Below are 18,286 nucleotides of genomic sequence, written 5' to 3' on the forward strand. Positions count from 1 at the left end.
AAGAGGGGTGAGCCCTGGCTTTGGGGGCCTACGTCTTCTCTGGCCACAGGGTTACTTCCTATAACTTGAAAGTTTGGGCATTCGCCCAAGCTTCTCATCACAAACTGCTCCCAAGTCCGAAGAGCAAGCATCCAGGCCTGGGAGCTCACAATGGCTGCAGGGCAGGGCGTGGCGGGCAGCTGCAGGTGCCCAGTTGTTGCAGGAGCTGGAATTGCTTTGTTATCTCCCTGACCTTTGCTGCCCTTGAGGAAACACCCGGGCCAGGGGAGAAAGGGGATGGCCATGGTGGGTCCTTCCCGAGGAAACAGGTGTTTAGGAAACACTGGGACGCTGTCTTCCTGGGACAAGGGGGCCGAGTGCGGGGCTGCTTTTTGGGGATCTGCCCAGAGCAGCCGGGCAGGGATGCAAGGGTCTTGCGCCTCAGCTTACCTTCATTGGGAGGCTTGAGACTACGTCCTTTTTGGGGCAGATGTCTGCCAGAAGTTGTTCCACTCCTCCTATTAAACCACAGCAGTCCAGCTGCAGAGAGAAGGGCAGGGATGGGGTGAGAGAGACAAAATCAAACAGAGGATTGAAGAGTTCCTGTCGTGGCGCAGTGGAAACAAATCCGACTATTATCCATGAGGATGCGGGTTCAATCCCTGGCCTTTGCTCAGTGGCTCAGGGATCTGGCACTGCCATGAGCTGTGGTGCAGGTTGCAGATGTAGCTCGGATCTGGTGTTGCTGTGGCAGCTCTAGCTGCAATCTGACCCCTAGCCTGGGAATCTCCATACGCTGCTGGTGTGGCCCTAAAAAGAAAAAAAAAAAAAAAAAAAAACAACACAAAAAACCCGAAAAACCAAACCCCCCAAGAGGATTGGAAGGGATACACACAAGTTCTGAAGCAAGGGGAGGAGAGAAGGGTGGCATCTTTGTGAGGCCAGCGTACCGCGTAGTGGATGGCTTTCAGCGTCTCCCGCTGGGGGTCATCCTTGCCCTTCAGCTTGTTGTAAGTGTCCCTGTAGAAATCCTGGACTTCTTTGATCACCTGGGGTGCACAGATAAGAGAAGAGCAGAGATGGCTTTTTTTATGAACAAATGGCACTTCCCATCTCATTCATGCTCAGCCACAAATTCCCATGCTCGGAAAAGCCATGGAGCGGACAAGCCACTGGGCCAGCATGGCCCCCTTGGGGCCTCTGGGGTCCCTTATCTGCTCCCACATCCTCTAGGAACCCCTCCAGCCACTTTCCCTCCTTGCACCTCTGGTTGGTCCTTTCAGCCCCATTTGACTCCTTCGCTTCTACCTAGAGACAAAATTAAATCATCTCAATTTAAGGAATTAGAAAAAAAAAATCCTGGGAGTTCCCTGGAGGCCTAGCTGTTAAGGGTCCAGCGTTGTCACTGCTGTGGTATGGGTTCGATCCCTGGTCTGGGAACTTCTGCATGCTGTGGGTATGACAAAAAAGAAAAAAAAAAAAAAAGAGTCCTACTCCTACTAGTTCCTCAGGCTTCCATCTTTTTCTACTTTTTTTTTTTTCCCACTTTGAGACTGTGTGATATTTGGCAAGTTACCAAACCTCTCTGTACATGAGTTTCTGTGAATGTAGGATGGAGGTGATAAGAGGTCTCTACCTCAGAGGTTATTTTGAGGATTTAGAGGTGACACTGCATGTGAAGCCCTTAGCACAGTGTGTGGTACAGAGTAAATATGGGGTAAGAACTAGCTCTTTCCCTTGGTCCCCACCCTCCGGTATCAGGGAAGTGACCCATCCCCAGCATTCTCTCTTAGCATCCTTCGTTGTTAGCTTTCCCTGTTTCCATGGCTACGGCTTTTCTCATCTGGATAATTAAATCCCCCCACCCCACCTGCACCCAGTGTTTCTCTTCTTTTGCTTCTCCTGCTACCCATGGCGAGACAGCCCTTGCCCTTCCTAAGACACCGTTCTGAAGCGGGCCTTCCCTAGCTCCCCACGGAGCCCATGCTCAGCTGTGCTCAGACCCCTTCTTTGCTGGAAGCCCCTGACTTCACCAAGTTTCTTCCTGAAATCCTCTCTCTCCTTCCAGGTTTAGGTCAACACCTCCCCTCCACGGAGCCAGAAGACACTCCTCTTCCCCACCCCAGCTTTTCAAATCCCATGGGGCTTCTGTAACACTCATCAATGGCATGTTGCTCTCCCACACTAGGTGGCAAAGTTCCCTGAAGTGGGGACCACAGCTCTGGACCCCACAGAGAGTGTGGCACAGCTCGGGGCTGATGGTGGCACCTATTTAGAGACTCGGTGAGGGAACGAGGGCGGGGTGGGGGGGTGGTTCGTGTACAGTCTACACAAAGCCATGTTTTCCTAAGTCCTGTTCCAGGGAAGCTGGGGTCGGGGGACTGCTGAGGGGTGAGCAGCAGACACACAGACTCAAGGACACGCCCTGAAGGCCAAGGCCTTGCTCTGCGGTCACAGGAAGCAGCGGTGGGCACCTGCACAGGGAAGTGTAACCGCTTGCCTTCCCCACCCTGGGAGGGACCATTCTGATGCCCACGTGGGAACGGGGTGAGGTAAGAGGCACGTCTGATGGTTGAAGGCCGACCCAAGTGACCTGCCAGGACACCCTCCCGCCGCCATCCTCCTCCATCCCCCCCACTCCCAAGAGACCTTCTGGGAAAAACCTACCTGATCCTTGTGGGAATATCCCCAGATGGCCGCGGCTATTTCAATGGCAAATATCACCAAGAGGAAGCCAAAGAACTGGAAGGGAAAGGGCTGGGGTGAGGTGCGGTCCCGGCTGGCCGGAACAAGCAGAGGGCGTTTTGGAGACAGGGCGTCTGGGGACCGGGCATCTGGGGGCGGGAGCGGATGCCTGGCAGGGGTGGGAGGAGGGTTACAGAGGTGCCAGCACCCAGCCAAGGCCAGGAGGGAAAATGCTACAGGAGGAGAGCGCTGACACAGACCCCAGGATCGGTATTTCTAAGGTGGGAAGGAAGAGGTAGTGATACAATGCCATCCCGCTCACAAAAACTGTAGAGATTTGAGGAAAGAAGGAATTGGATACACTCTGGAGTCTGAGCAAAACTGTAACAAATTTTGAAACGAGAAGAGGCGACGAAGGTACCTGTGGATTCAGAGAAAAAAAGCAAACGTGGTCCTCGAAAAAGGGGAAAGCAAAGTCCTGGCACTTAGTCGCCTAAAGGAAGTGATAAGACAGAGGCTCCAGGAAGGAAGAGGAGTCACCACGGGTGGGGTGGGGGGCTGGGTGGGGAGGAGACAGAGCCCTGCTCGAGCCCCAGGGATCGGCTTCACCCCACCCCATCCCCCGTTCCATGAGCTCTCGGGTGGGGGACCTGGGAGGCCCAGGGGTTGTGGGCACGGGGGGACACTCACCAAGCCCAGCATGCACTGGGACTCCTGCACGGCCCCGCAGCAGCCCAGAAAGCCCACCACCATCATGAGGGCGCCGGCTCCAATGAGAATATAAACTCCTGAGGGGGCAGAGTAGAGGACAGAACGAGGAGATGTTAGCGTGAGGCCCAGGCGTGTCCTGTCTCCTCTGCCTCTCTGCTGCCGCATCCTTAAGGCCCCCATCTCAGGGGGGCCCCATCCCCTCTCAACTCCTCCACCTCTGCTCCCTTGTCTCCCGCCACCTACCTCTCTTCCAGGACCCGCTCACCAAGCCCTCAGCCTACCTGGAAGGGGGTAAGATGCCCATTACCCCCGACCTAGGACAAAGAATACCCATGGGACCCCCAGATTATATCCAGGACAAAGTGGTCCCATCAGTCAGCTGTTTCCTGCAGGATGGCTTCATTCCCACTAATTAAATTAGACCCTCTAAAGTTGGGCCAACTTCCAGTGACCCTAGACAAGCCTCCTGTTGGCCTCTACCTGAGAGAAGAGGCTGTCGGAGCCAGGTGTCAGCAGGAAGGGGCTGTGCATGCTGCGACATCCACGCTCTGGGCAGGCATCTCTGCCAGCTTCCCAGAGGGAATGCCTCCCCGTCCCGCTGCCCAGGGGCAGCCAGGCACGAGCAGTGAGCCCCATCCGAGGGCATGAGAACCTCGCTCTAGTGCAGAGAACACAGCCCGGGGGCCAGAAGACGCTTGTTATGGTGCCCACTCCACTACCAACTGCTGTGTGATCTTGGGCAAGACACTTTCCCTCTCTGGGCTTTGATTTTCTGATTAGTAAAATGAGACGTTGGTTGCTAGAACATTTCAAAAGATCGCTTATACTTTCGTGAGAGCTCACAGCTGCAATTCAGTTATCCCAGGTTAAGGGTGGCAAGGATCCTCCTTGCTAGAGGGTGGGTGAGTGACATGTTCCTAAGAGCTCAGTGGGGGTGACCCATGGAGAGGGGGTGGTGAAGGGTTGTGAGTTCCACAGGGACACGGCCCTGGTCCTGGTCATTCCAAACTCCCCCAGGGAATGTCCAGAGGGGAAAGCAGCTCTAATTTTTTTTTTTAAGGGCTGCATCCGTGGCATATGGAGGTTCCCAGGCTAGGGGTCAAATCGGAGCTACAGCTGCTGGCCACAGCCACAGCCACAGCCACTCAGGATCTGAGCCACGTCTGTGACCTACACCACAGCTCACGGCAACACTGGATCCTTTACCCACTGAGCAAGGCCAGGGATCGAACCTGCAACCTCATGGTTCCTAGTCGGATTCGTTTCCACTGCGCCACGATGGGAACTCCTCTGTCTGAATTTCCCATGAAGCCCACCATGATGGGAACTCCAGTTCTATTCTTGAGGAGTGTGGCTGTCCTGCAGCGCCCACCCCCTTATCCAGCTCCATCCGGCCCCAGGGCCCCAGGGGAAAACTGGCAGAGAGGTCCCAGGCCTCCCTGGCTTGCAGGCATGTTCTGTCTACCCTTGGGAGGGGCTATGGTCACATGTTGAGGGCACCAGCTCTGAAGGCCCAGATGCCTGCATTTGAAAGCCACTTAATCTCTCTGTGCAACGGTTTTCCATCCGGAAACTGTGGATGGGAAAAATACCTACCTCAAGGACTGCCATGAGGATCAGGCGAGCAGCTCTAAATGTACACAAGTGCTGGCTATTGCTAATCTTTTTAACATTCATTTTTAAAGTTTTTATCTTTTTTTTTCTTTCTTTTAGGGCTGCACCTGTGGCATATGGATGTTCCCAGGCTAAGAGTGGAATCGGAGCTATAGCCGCCGGCCTACGCCAGAGCCACAGCAATGCCAGATCTAAGCCACATCTGCAACCTACATCACAGCTCACGGCAATGCCAGGTCCTTAACCCACTGAGAGAGGTCAGGGATCGAACCCGCAACCTCATGGATGGATATTAGTCGGATTCTTAACCCTCTGTGCCACCACGGGGACTCCCTAAAGTCTTTATCTTTTTATTAAGGTATAGTTGATGTACCAACAGCTATTAGATGACAGCTGTGACTAACCCCAGTGAAGATGAATTTCCCTGATGATGTACCGCTCCCTCCCTGCTGTCCTCACTGGGACCAGGGACACCTCCCTCAAGTAGGGGTGCTTCCCCATAGTATAGCAGGACGCTGTGAGGATGAGAATCCCAGCAGGTGTCACAGTGACTTCACTTCCCCACATCTGTACTCTCAGCACGGGGCTGGGCCATGCCGGCAGCAAGCTGTCCAGTGGGGCCAGCAGCTGAAGCTCCTGGGCAGCCCGGCCGGAGCACACACAAGGGAGCATTTGTCCTCTGCCCGTCCCCCCACATCTGTCGTGATGTCAGGTCACGTGGGCTTGCAGGCAAACCCTGATGAATATGAGTATTGTCCCCGTGCACGCCTGGCCCAGACTGGGCAAGGGGACAAAGGCAGCTTGTCCTCGAGTCAAGTCCCATCCTCCTGGGTCGTCCAATATGTGGGGCCATGGGCTGGACTTGGGGGGGGCATGATGGCCCCCCCACCCCACAGGCGCTGTGGGAGAAGGGCGCTTTGGGGTCTGGGCTCTGCTGTCCCCACCTCCCCGTGAGCAGTAACGCAGGCCTGATTCTCCCCATCTCATCACTCTTCTCATCGCTCCCATCGGGGCAAGACGGCAACAGATGAGGTCACTCCTCTGAGCTCCACAGGGGCTGAACAAATGGGGGTATTAAGAGATCAAAAGGATTGACAAGCACATAAAATAGAATTGAGAGGAGTGATCAGACAGACGTGTTTTCTCTATGTCCAGAGCCCAGGCCAGAGGCCTGAGCGACTCTGGCAGAAGGCAGGGAGTTGGGCTGGCAGTGAGAGAGCCACTGGAGGCAAAAGTTTTTCCCACGCAGAGAGAACGCGCTCCTAATGGGCCTGTCGGTTAATATTAAATATTCATTCTTGGGCTCAGTAGAAGACATTAGGACAAAGGGTCTTGTTGGTTTTAAATCTCTGCTTGGGCAGCTGCAGATCTGGGGCATTTGGGCTTCACCCTCTCCAGCTAGAGATAGGGACCAGCTCTTCCCTGGCGGCTGCTTGTGGGGGTTTTAGCAGCGGCCATCAAGCCATGGGGCAGCTCAGCTCTGAGCAGCAGCCCCTGCGGCCTTCCAGCCACTGCAGGGCCTGGACTGCTGCTTCTAAGGGCCACCCAGGGCTTCCCCTTGCACAGGCTCCTCCCGGTCTGCACCCCAGCCTGTTTGCAGAGGCGGATGGTGCTAAATGACAGAGCAGTTCCCTTTATAAAACGAGTGGATGTTGGCCTTCGGTCTGACTCATGGAAGAAGTGATTTGTCATGGAGCCTTCTCTCGGATTATGCTGTTCATTTGCTTAAGGGTTGTTGATTCTGCTTTTTTCAATCTGACATGATAGGCCTAGTTGGAAAAAAATCTTCTGGTGCAGCAGCAGCAGCATCTCCCAGGGTATCCTTTACACAAGAGCTGTCTTTTTTTTTTTTTTTTTTTGGTCTTTTTAGGGCTGCACCTGCAGCATATGGAGGTTCCCAGGCTAGGGGTCCAATTGGAGCTGAAGCCGCCGGCCTATGCCACACCCACAGACATAGCGACGCCAGATCCAAGCCGAGTCTGCGACCTACACCACAGCTCACAGCAACACCAGATCTTTAACCCACTGAGCAAGGCCAGGGATTGAACCTGCAACCTCATGGTTCCTAGTCAGATGCGTTTCCGCTGCGCCACAATGGGAACTCCCAAAGCCTTCTTTTTCACCTGTTTATTGGGGTTCTCGGCCTCAGGAAGGGAGGGGACAATGAGCCTCTGTCATCACCCTGACCCCCATCTTGCAAACAGCACCCCCCACACCTGTTTGAGGGCAGTGCAAAATGTGGCAGAGCCTCTGGCCTCACTTGCTGAAAATAGTCCATTGCCTCCAAATACATCAAGCAGGGGTTCAGAGGAACCCTAAGTCTGCTAACTCCAAAGGCTCTTTCTCCATCCCTCTCCATCGCACTGATGGCTCTTCTTGTTTACGAGGCCACAGTGAACTCTGTCTGTCGAGCATGTAGGTCTCAGCCTGGAGATGTGGGTGTAAAGCTCTGCCAGGGTCAGGATGGGAAAACCAGGCACAAAGTGACAAAACAAACTGCCCGGGACCTCTCTGCCAGTTTTCCCCTGGGGCTCTGGGGCCGGATGGAGCTGGGTAAGGGGGTGGGCGCTGCAGGACAGCTACACTCCTCAAGAATAGAACTGGAGTTCCCATCATGGTGGGCTTCATGGGAAATACAGACAGAGGAGTTCCCATCGTGGCGCAGTGGAAACGAATCCGACTAGGAACCATGAGGTTGCAGGTTCGATCCCTGGCCTTTGCTCAGTGGGTGAAGAATCCAGTGTTGCCGTGAGCTGTGGTGTAGGTCACAGACGTGGCTCAGATCCTGAGTAGCTGTGGCTGTGGCTGTGGCCGGCAGCTGTAGCTGGACGGGGGAAGCCAGCTCAGTGCATCCTGAAAATCATCAGGGGACTGGTCCTGGGGTGGGATGGGGGGATGGGGGGTGGGTGGGTGGGGAGGGAGTGGATGTGCCTGGACTCTGATTGGACCCCCCAGATGCCCTATGGTTCTGGAAGGACATCAAGGAGTTAAGAAGGGCTGCTGGCCTGGGCCCAAGAAAAAGAAGTTCCCAACACGTCTGCAGCCTGGGATTACATACACTGCTCATGGGCTCAATCTCCAGGGCCCGAATCGGAGAGACGGCCCATATAAGGCTGTCAGCTGGTCTGGATCCACTAGAGAGTGTTCTGAGTGTCTCTTTCTTCGCTGGCCTCTCTGCCTGGCTAGGCCCCTTCTCTCTACTCTGAAAGATGTGGCCTCTGCAGGAGAAAAGACACCCTTGGGTCCTTCAGGTTTCGTGACCAGGCTGGCCTGTGGGTTTCCCTACAGGCAGTCTGTGCCCCAGTGCAGGGGACAGTCACCCCATGATGTCAGGAAGAGCGGTGGGGTGGAGCTGGCACTCTCTGCTGGAAGAGGGGCTCTGGCTCAAAACAAAGGCTGATGTCACAGCCCGAGAGGGGACGGGACACAGAGAATGAAGCCTCCTTGGCCCTTTGCCCGTGGACGACAAGTGTTCAGTGGCCCACAGCACTCAGCGAAGCACGGGGCCCAGCCGGATCCGAGGGGTCCCTCAGTTGATCACGTTGCATGATGTCCCTGTCTCCATCCTTGTGCCAGGAGGATGACGTCTCCAGAGCTGAGCCCTTTCGGGAAGGAGGTCCAGCCTAGAGGGTCGGTAATCACCCATCAGGGCTCAGGGGGCAGTGGCCGTGGGTTCCCGAGGAGGGAGTGCTGTGTCTCTTTGGGATGTGCCTTCAGAACACCTCCTGGTCACTTCAGGTAGGACCACTGGCCATCAGAAGGGCCTTGCGATGACCTGGGCACCTGGGTCCCGGGAGGTCCCCGGAGGCAGGCCCGGCCTCTCCAGTTGCCTGCCTTCTCCACCTGTCACCTGCTGGGCTTCCGGGACTGGGGGCTTGTCTCCCTGCCCCACTACAGTTGGGAGGAAGTCAAAAGGCCTAGAGAGGAGTTCCCATCGTGGCGCAGTGGTTAGCAAATCCGACTAGAAACCATGAGGTTGCGGGTTTGGTCCCTGCCCTTGCTCAGTGGGTTAAGGATCCGGCGTTGCCGTGAGCTGTGGTGTAGGTCGCAGACGCGGCTCAGATCAGGCGTTGCTGTGGCTCTGGCATAGGCCGGTGGCTGCAGCTCTGATTGGACCCCTAGCCTGGGAACTCCATAGGCCGCAGGAGCGGCCCTAGAAAAGGCAAAAAGACCAAAAAAAAACAAAAAAAAACAAAAAAAAACAAAAGGCCTAGAGAGCCGTCCCGCCCCCAGAGGGGGACATTCAGTCAGTGGAGACATTTCCTATTTCTACACGGGGCCTCCTCCCCACAGTCCAGCCCAGATAAGATGAAGCTCTCCTGGGCCTGCCTTCACATCCAAGCCCTGCGTCTGGAGGGCCACAAGTTTGGGCACCTTATCTGTCACCTCCCACATGTAAAAATGCACAGAAGGAGCCCAAGTGGTAGCAGACAAGAGATACTGGGAGTGACTGCAAGTGTGGGGTCAGGCACCTTCAGAGCGCAGGGAGGCCAGGGGCTCTTAGGACAAGGCCACCTGCTTGCATACACCTGCTGCAGATCTGCACTCCCCATGGACAGTTCTCCCTCTGAGATAGAACGTGAGGCAGAGAGCTCAAGGCTTGCCTTCAGCAGCTGCCCCCACCCTGCGGCCCCAGTGCCTTAGCTCACGGGATGGAATTCCAGGCTCGCTGCTGTGGCCAAAAAACTCACACAAAAATGCCATTGCTAAAACAAGTCAGGGCACTACTGAAACCCGTTCCCTAGAAACTCTGTGTGTAGTTAAAAAAAAAAAACATACATTGTACTTCTCTCTCCCTTACTTTCTGGCAATAGAGAGACACGCCCGAAAACACCCCAACTCATGCCACCACCAAAAAGCAATGAAAGCAGAGAAAAGGCCACCAGGCAGATTGCACCAGGCCAGCACCGGGAGGCAGGAGGGAGTCACATGCCACCGGCCACTGAGTTCTTCCTGAAGGCGCGGGTGATAACGCTCTTTAGACTGTCTGCTCTGTCTTTTTTTAAAAATAACTTCTTTGGTGGGTGGAAGGGAAGTGACCAAACTTAGTTGGTCACTTGTAAGTGACCAACGCTCTGAGCCTGATGACATGACAGGAGCCTCCTAAAAATAGGGGCTGCTTTTTATTTCTCACAAATGAAGTGTTTCCTATCCCCCGCCCAGGAGGAGGGGAGAGCCGCAGGTTCCATGAGCTGACTCAGAACCTGGGGAGCTGCACGGGACAAGCCCCAGTGCTCCCACACTTTCTAGAAGCCCTTACGCGGCAATACGGTGGTGAAGGTGACAGAACGATGCTAGAAAAGATGCCAAGGAGCCGTGTGCAGAAAGGAACCTGCTAAAACTATTCATGTTCAAACGGAAGCCTTTGCCCTAAAGCCAGAGCACTTTGAAAACAGGCAAATAAAACTTAACACACATGGCATGTGCCCTAGCACGAGGGTCTGAAGGGCTGTGACTGGTCTGGGTTAACTGGGAAGCGGATCTTCTGGGTCTCTGAACTCCTGTCTGAACCGTGGGGAGATGTTTCGTCTCCTCCTGGCACTGGACAGAGTTGTTTTAAATTAAGGAAATGAGGAGTTCCCGTCGTGGTGCAGTGGTTAAGGAATCCGACTAGGAGCCATGAGGTTGTGGGTTCGATCCCTGGCCTTGCTCAGTGGGTTAAGGATCCGGCGTTGCCGTGAGTTGTGGTGTGGGTCGCAGACGCGGCTTGGACCCCATGTTGCTGTGGCTCTGGCGTAGGCTGGTGGCTGCAGCTCTGATTCGACCCCTAGCCTGGGAACCTCCGTATGCCAAGGGAGTGGCCCTAGAAAAGGCAAAAGGACAAAAAAAAAAAAGTTAAGGAAATGAATAAGCCTAAGAAGACATGAAATTAAGAGAGAGGTTCAGGGACAAGGATGGGGCTCTGAAATCCTCCAGAGCGGCAGTGGCGGTGGCAGAACCGACTTCACATCAGAGAATGGTCCAAAAGCCAGGCTTGGTCAACTTGGAAAAAGAATCTGCACCAGTCAAATGCAAATGCACGGGCACAGTCACACAAAAGCGCAGCTGTGCATGGCCGAATGGCAATGTGGCCAAAGTCCTCCCCAACCCAAGCCCCTGGGTCCATGGACTCTCCGCAGCTGGGGGAGCACCAACATCCCCCACTCACCTGTGTAGAAGCTGGAGTTATTATTTTCTTGCTCGAAGATGCTCTTGGTCTGAGAGTCAAATCGGAGCCATAGTCCAATGGCAAGGACCGCAATCCCAGCGAGCTGTAAGAAGACACACAGCACATCGGCATGAGCCTGGCTGCCAGGGACAGCGTGGTCCCCAGGGGAGCCGCCCTCGACCTGTGCCCCCCTCACCAGGCAGCAGTAGATGGGGAGGTGGTGGGGGCAGGAGATCAAGCCATTTGCTAAAAGTATCAGCCAGCTGGGGAATAAATTATCTACTAGCACTACAGGGAGAGAAGGGGTACTGCGTGGACAACAGAATACTATACAGCAGTGAAAATGAACCAACCATAGTTTGCGCAAAACTATGAGCGCACTGCATGGTGTTAAACAGAAGCAAAAAGCACCAAATACACACATTATGATTCCATACAGTTAAAATGACTGGGGGTGCATATAAATGATAACAGAAAAAGAAGAAAGTGATGATCATAAAGCCAAGTGAGCAGTGGCCAGTAGGGAGAGGGCAGAACTTCTGCTGGGGGGCGAGGTCTAGGGCATGGGCAATATTCTAGCTTTGATTTGGGTGGTGGCGGCACAAGTATTCACGTTACAATTATTCTTTACACCATTTGTGTCTCCTGCACTACTGTGTAGATAGAGCAAACAATAAAGAAAGGAAAAAACCACCCAAAGGGCAGGCACACCCCTGGGCCATGAGAGCAGCGTGATTCTGACCACACCACGCTGCTCAGGGACGCCTCTCCCACATCTGGTCCCTCCCACTTCTCACAGGGAAGCCTTCCAAGTGGACCCGCCCAACTCGTGGTTTAGGTGGACACTTCCTTATTATGAGTGACCCTTATAAACATCAGGCCAGAAACCTCCAAGGAACTGTCCAATCCTATAATTTAGAGAAAATCCCATTTCATAGACAGGCAAGTTGAGATCCTGGACCCTGAAGGGCAGACTCTCCTAATAAGGCAAGACTAAAGCATCAGTCCCGGTCCATTAGGCATTGCTTGACTTGGTGCCATGAAGGAGGCCCCCTGCCCTGCCCCCTCCAGGCCAGCCGAGCACCCCTCCCCATCACTGGCCTGTACCAGACTTGCCAGGGTGACTCACAGGCTGTGGGCAGTGGCCAGCTGGACAAGGGTGTGTGGGCTTGGGGCCAACGCCCAGCCCCAGGTTTCGCTGGCTCACCCTCCTCCACAGAGGAGCCCTGTGTCACAGCCCTGCCCCTCAGGGAGCCGGGTTCTCTGCCCCAGGGGCTGGGACAGCCTGCAGTATGGACAGGCCTCTTCTCTCTGCTTCACTCCTTTCCCCCATGACTTGGCAGCAGGTTTAGACATGCTGAGTGGAGTGGAGATGGCAGCAGTGGGAGGGGAAACCCAGGACTTTAGCCTGCAGTAGAGTCAAAATCTTGTCTACACCCACAGCGGTGTCCATAGTGAGGGTCTGGAATTTTCTGAAGCTCTATTGCTTCAATTTTCCTATCTATCAAACAGGAGTGGTAAGCCTGGATGCTCTAGTTCAGTCTGGGTTCTGCTGACTCTCAGGCCCACCAAGAGCAGGGGCCCAGTGGGGAAATCTCCCTGCCCTGGGGACTAAGATCCACTCAATGGGTCTTGACTCCAAGAGAAGCAGATTGTGGCCAAGCCCCAATCAGACCCCTGGAAAATGTTAGACAGAGGCCACTGGCCTTCTCTGGGTCATGAAAGCATTAACCTGAAATGCCTGGAGGCTGGAGCCTCACATGCACTTACAAGTAGTCCTAGACTGTGGTTGGCACCGAGTCACAGACCCTGGTCTGTCTCCCCTCTTGTTCTTATCCTGGTGGGGCTATTGCTGAGAGCATCTAGACCTGTGAGAGGCTGTCCTTTCCTGTCCTTTCTGCTCTAAGCCTTGCTGATCTAAGAATTATCCTCCAGTCAGTCTCCCAGTGGATAAAGTTACTCATCCATCCTTTACTCTGCCGGGAAAATTCTTAAACAAGTCACCGCAAAGAGAATAAAAACAGTCTCATCTGAAAGAACTGAGCTGCAAAAGATGATGATGGTTACTCCCTGCCAGATGCTCATGGTTACTCTCTGCCCAAGAGCATCTCAGGGCAGGAACTGGGTCTCTTTGGGATGATTCTACATGTGAGGAATAGGACCCAAATGAAACTTCTAGTTTGTAATTTCAAGGATTCTGAGCCAGCCGTTTACCTGATCTACATGCACAGGTAGCAAAAAGACCATGGATGGAGTGGAGAACTGGGCCCAGAAGGTCCCACCCTGACCAAGGACAAAGCCAGATACAGGAGTCCAGGGTCCTGCCATGCTTGGACCTCACCTCAAAGTTAACATCATGCCACTTGGTTGTCAAAGCCAGAACATTTTGCTCAGAGAAGGAAGGAAAAGCAGCCGGCTCTGGAGAAATGGAAAGAGTGGTAAGAGACCTCAGCTTCTGATGCCTGAAAACTCACCCTGAGTGAGGAGGAAGGTTCAAGAAGCCCAGGGGAAGGGAGATCAGGGGTGGGCCTGGGAATACTCTTCACCAAATTCTTAGAGAAACAAGCCCTGCTGCCTGTTTTTATTTTATTTTTTTTTTTGGTCTCTTTGCCATTTCTATGGCCGCTCCCGCGGCATATGGAGGTTCCACAGCAACTCGGGATCTGATCCGCGTCTGCAACCCACACCATAGCTCACAGCAATGCCGGATCCTTAACCCACTGAGCAAGGCCAGGGATCGAACCCGAAACCTCATGGTTCCTAGTCGGATTCGTTAACCACTGCGCCATGGCGGGAACTCCCCTGCTGCCTGTTTTGATTGAGTTGCTGAGTTCACTGGTCTGAGGGAGTGCTGCCAACCACTGCTCCATTTTCTTAAAGAAAAAAAATTTTTTTTTTTGCTTTTTTAGGGCAGCAGCCATGGCAAATGGAGGCTCTCAGGCTAGGGGTTGAACTGGAGCTGCAGCTACCACCTTACACCACAGCCCTAGCAAGGCTGGATCCAAGCTGCATCTTTGACCTACACCACAGCTCATGCAACAATGGATCCTTAACCCACTGAGCGAGGCCAGAAATTGAACCCACATCCTCATGGCTACTAGTTGGGTTTGTAACCCACTGAGCCACAATGGAAACTCCCCGCAGCACTATTTATAATGGCCAAGACATGGAAGCAACCTAAATGCCTATCAAAAGATGAATGGATTAAGAAGATATGGTACATATACATAATGGAATACTACTCAGCCATTAAAAAGAATGAACTAATGCTATTTGCAGCAACACAGATAGAGAATACCATATCTCACTTACATGTGGAATCTAAACTATGACACATCTGAACTTATTTACAAAACAGAAACAGGCTCACAAACAGAAAACAAACCTACGATTACTGAAGGGAAAAGGGGTTGAGGAGGGATATATTAGGAGTTTGGGATTAACAGACACAAACTACTGAATATAAAATAAAGAAACAGAGTTCATGCTGGAGCGCAAGAACGAACTTGAGTTAAGAATCTGACTGCAGTGGCTCTGGTCGCTGCAAAAGCACTGGTTTGATTTCTGGCCAGTGCAGTGGGTTAAGGATCTGGTGCTGCCGTGGCTGTGGCACAGGTAGTAGCTGTGGCATGGATTCAGTCCCTGACCTGGGAACTTCCATATGTTGCAGGTGCAGCATAAAATTAAAAAAAAAAAATGAAAAGAATATGTATATATTATGTACAACTGAATCACTTTGCTGTATACCAGAAACTAACACAATATTATAAATCAACTATACTTCAATTAAAAAATAAGAAATACATGTTAAAAGAGTACCAGCCAGTTGTTGAGGGACCCCACAAAATAAGGAAATAGGGGTCTGGAGGGGCCAGGAAGTTGAAAGTTAATGAACAGCACGTGGCAGGAATATTGGCCGCACAGAGGCCACAGCTGCAGCCTGCCTCTTACACATCATCACGGGACATGGGCCGAGGATGCTCAGACAATTCCCTGCTCATGGGATCCTAGAAAGAGGACAGCAACCTGCCCACCATCACCAACCCGTCTGGTGGGGACGGAAATGGAAAGTCCAGCCCCTCCACTCCCAGCCCCTGGCCCTGCCCAGAGCTGGTGAGCTCTTTCCAACAAAAGCCAAAGGGACACATTCCACCTTTGGGCCAGAAATGGTCCCATCCCTTCGATAGGGCAGGGAGAAAGGACAGTTTTCCCCTTGTCTCACGGGAGATTTATTCCTTCACACACACTCATTTTCTTCTTAGAAGATGGGCCAGGAGACACACCTAATCTGAGGACATTCTACGAAACACTTGACCAGAATGTCTCAAAACTGTCAGGGTCATGAAAAATGAGGACAGACAGAAACTGCTACAGAGCAGCCAGGACGGGACACCTGTCACGTGGTGTTGTGGGTGGGGTCCTGGAACAGAAAGGGGACAGGACTGGAAAAACAGGTGAAATCCAAGGAAGTCCAGTGAGATAATGTACCAGTGCTGGTTTCCGGGCTGTGAAAATGTACGCAGGGAATAGAAGCTGTGAACAATAGCGGAGACAGAGGAACATAAGGGAGCTCTCTGTACAATCTCTGCAAATTTTATGTAGATCTAAAACTTTTTTTTTTTGTCTTTTTGTCCTTTTGCCATTTCTTGGGCTGTTCCCACAGTATATGGAGGTTCCCAGGCTAGGGGTCGAATTGGAGCTGTAGCCACCAGCCTGAGTCAGAGCCACAGCAACGAGGGATCCAAGCCGTGTCTGCGACCTACACTGTAGCTCACAGCAACACTGGATCCTTAACCCACTGAGAGAGGCCAGGGATCGAACCCGCAACCTCATGGATCCTAGTCGGATTCGTTAACCACTGAGCCATGATGCGAACTCCTAAAACTTCTAAAACTGTGTGTGTGTGTGTGTGTGTGTGTGTGTGTGTGTGTGTGTGTGTTGGGGGTGAGGGGCTCTCTTTCAAAGCTTCCTGTCTCCTTCGAGAACCTGCTCCATTAATCCACCTCTTTCCTGCCTCTGTCATCTGTCTTGGCCCCTGCTTCACTTTTTACCAACGAACCCAGGCAGGCCTGACCATGCAAAAAAAAAAAAACAACAGAAAACAAACCCTCTCTGCTTCACCCACACTGCTCCCTCTGGCTGCTCTGTGCTTTAACACCCCACCCAGCTTGTCGCTTAACCATCAGACCCCCAAGGCCTCGCTTGCTCAGTAAAGGGTCGTTGCAAGGGCCCCGTCCCCTCCCCTGTCCCCTGCTCTTCACGCAGGATGGTGGCTGTTTCTCTGAAAGGCTTGTCTCCAAGTGTGAAGGCTTTTGCTAGATTTCACTCTGTCATCATACTTTGTGATCTCTCAGCAGGGACACCATTGAACCCTGCCTCCTCTTCGGCTCCTGAGATGCAAAGTTTCCCCAAAAAGTCTCCTGCATTCCCACCTGTGCTTGAGGGAGCCCCCTCCTGCTGCAAGGCAGTACAGGCCGCCTAGGTCAGCTTTACCCCACCAAGAGTCCTCGGCCTCTGCCTATCCACTATATGCGACCTCCAGCATCCCCCCCCAGCTTCCCTGACCCCTCCCTTCCTGTCTCATGAGCTCCTGGAGGGCAGGGTGACTTCTCCGTCATGTAGTAGCTCCCTGTCCCCTCCGTACCTGGAACCAAACGGTCCTTAGTAAATAACTATTCAATCACTGAAGAATTAATTTCAGTGAAAGAGAATCTCTAAAGCCCATCAGAATTTCCTCTCCGGGGTCCCCTTCCCTTGGATAAGCCTCCTTTCCCCCTGGCTTGGCATCCAGACCCATCTTCCAAAGACTCACATCCAGAGTCAGAAACTACATGAGTTCCTGTTGTGGCTCAGTGGGTTAAGAACCCGACTGGTATCTATGAGGATGCAGGTTAGATCCCTGGTCTCACTCAGTGGGTTAAGGATCCGGCATTGCTGTGAGCTGTGGCATAGATTGGCAGCTGCAGCTCTGATGCAACCCCTAGCCTGGGAACTTCCATATGCTGTAGGTGTGGCCCTAAAAAGAACAACAACAAAAAAAAAAGTAAGGAAGAAAAAAAAAGAACAGAAACTAGAGGGGAATTCCTGTGAATCTGACTAGGAACCTTGAGGCTGTGGGTGTAGCCAGCAGCTGTAGCTCTGATTGGACCCCTAGCCTGGGAACCTCCATATGCCGTGAATGTGGCCCTAAGAAATCGAAGAAAAAAAAAAAAGAAAGAAAGAAAGGAAAGAAACTACAAAGAACAACTGCTTGCCCAGAGAAAATACTGAGAAAGAGCCATGAGGGTATGTGATGAATGTCATAACGAGATTTTGGGGCAAATCCACATAAGTCTTTTGAAAATAGGAGTTTACAAGAAGACGGGAGTTTACAAGAAGTCCACACGCCGCTGTCCTCATGGCCCACGGAAGGCCAGTGAGACACTCCAATTTCTGCTGAGCACAGAGGTCACCCAGTCGCCTGGGGCTTATGCCACCAGCTTAGGAGACAGGACAGCCCTGCCCCACCCCAGGCTCAGCGCTCGGCCAAGAGTCTCCTGTCCTCTTGGCGCTGAAAGCACAAGGCACCCATGTAGAGCTGCGGATTTTAGCGAGTTCCACCCAGATTTACAGGGACAGGGCTCCACATGGTACCCTGATGCGCACACTCAGGTTAAAGGAAACGGCTCCAATTCCAATAGAGGACTGAAAACAAGTCAAAGCCCAGTGTCACTCAGGGGCGCAGGGCTGCTCTGGACCCCCCCCCCCTCCCCCCGCTGGTTCCAGCTAGAACCTGAGCAGGTATTTACCAACTGCCCTCCTGATGGAGGCACGGAGGAAAGTGAAGCGGACTGGTTTAAGTGGAGGTTTCAGTGCACGTGTGTGTGTGTGTGTGTGTGTGTGTGTGTGTGCGCGCACACGCCTGTCTGTCTGTCTGTCTCGCACTGCATCCCACCCCTCGGGTGGAGGACAAGCCCCACTTCAAAGAAAAGTCCTCTGTGGCAAACAAACTGGGTGCTAGAGGGCTAGGTCCTCTTTCCTCTTGGTCCGCTCTTTCTCTTCTAATATGACCTGACTGGAAGTACATTTTTTCAAAGGACAAATACGCATTATGCTTTCTCTAGACAGCTGTCTTAGCTCAGAAAGTGCAGGGCAGATCATTCTCCACAA

The 18,286-nt window shown here is 53.0% G+C and overlaps 1 protein-coding gene across 1 annotated transcript in view; it reads right to left on the reverse strand.

Moving 5' to 3' along the window:
* Positions 1-18,286, reverse strand: part of CD9 (CD9 molecule) — a 39,201-nt gene that overhangs the window by 2,457 nt on the left and 18,458 nt on the right. Inside the window, exons 2-6 of the mRNA XM_047787769.1 lie at positions 11,138-11,240; positions 3,355-3,452; positions 2,647-2,721; positions 930-1,028; positions 430-519 (exon numbers count right to left, since the gene is read on the reverse strand). Of these exons, the coding sequence (XP_047643725.1) occupies positions 430-519; positions 930-1,028; positions 2,647-2,721; positions 3,355-3,452; positions 11,138-11,240 (465 nt within the window). The remainder of the gene's footprint in view (positions 1-429; positions 520-929; positions 1,029-2,646; positions 2,722-3,354; positions 3,453-11,137; positions 11,241-18,286) is intronic.

Source organism: Phacochoerus africanus, chromosome 7, assembly GCF_016906955.1.
Source record: "Phacochoerus africanus isolate WHEZ1 chromosome 7, ROS_Pafr_v1, whole genome shotgun sequence".
NCBI lineage: Eukaryota > Metazoa > Chordata > Mammalia > Artiodactyla > Suidae > Phacochoerus > Phacochoerus africanus.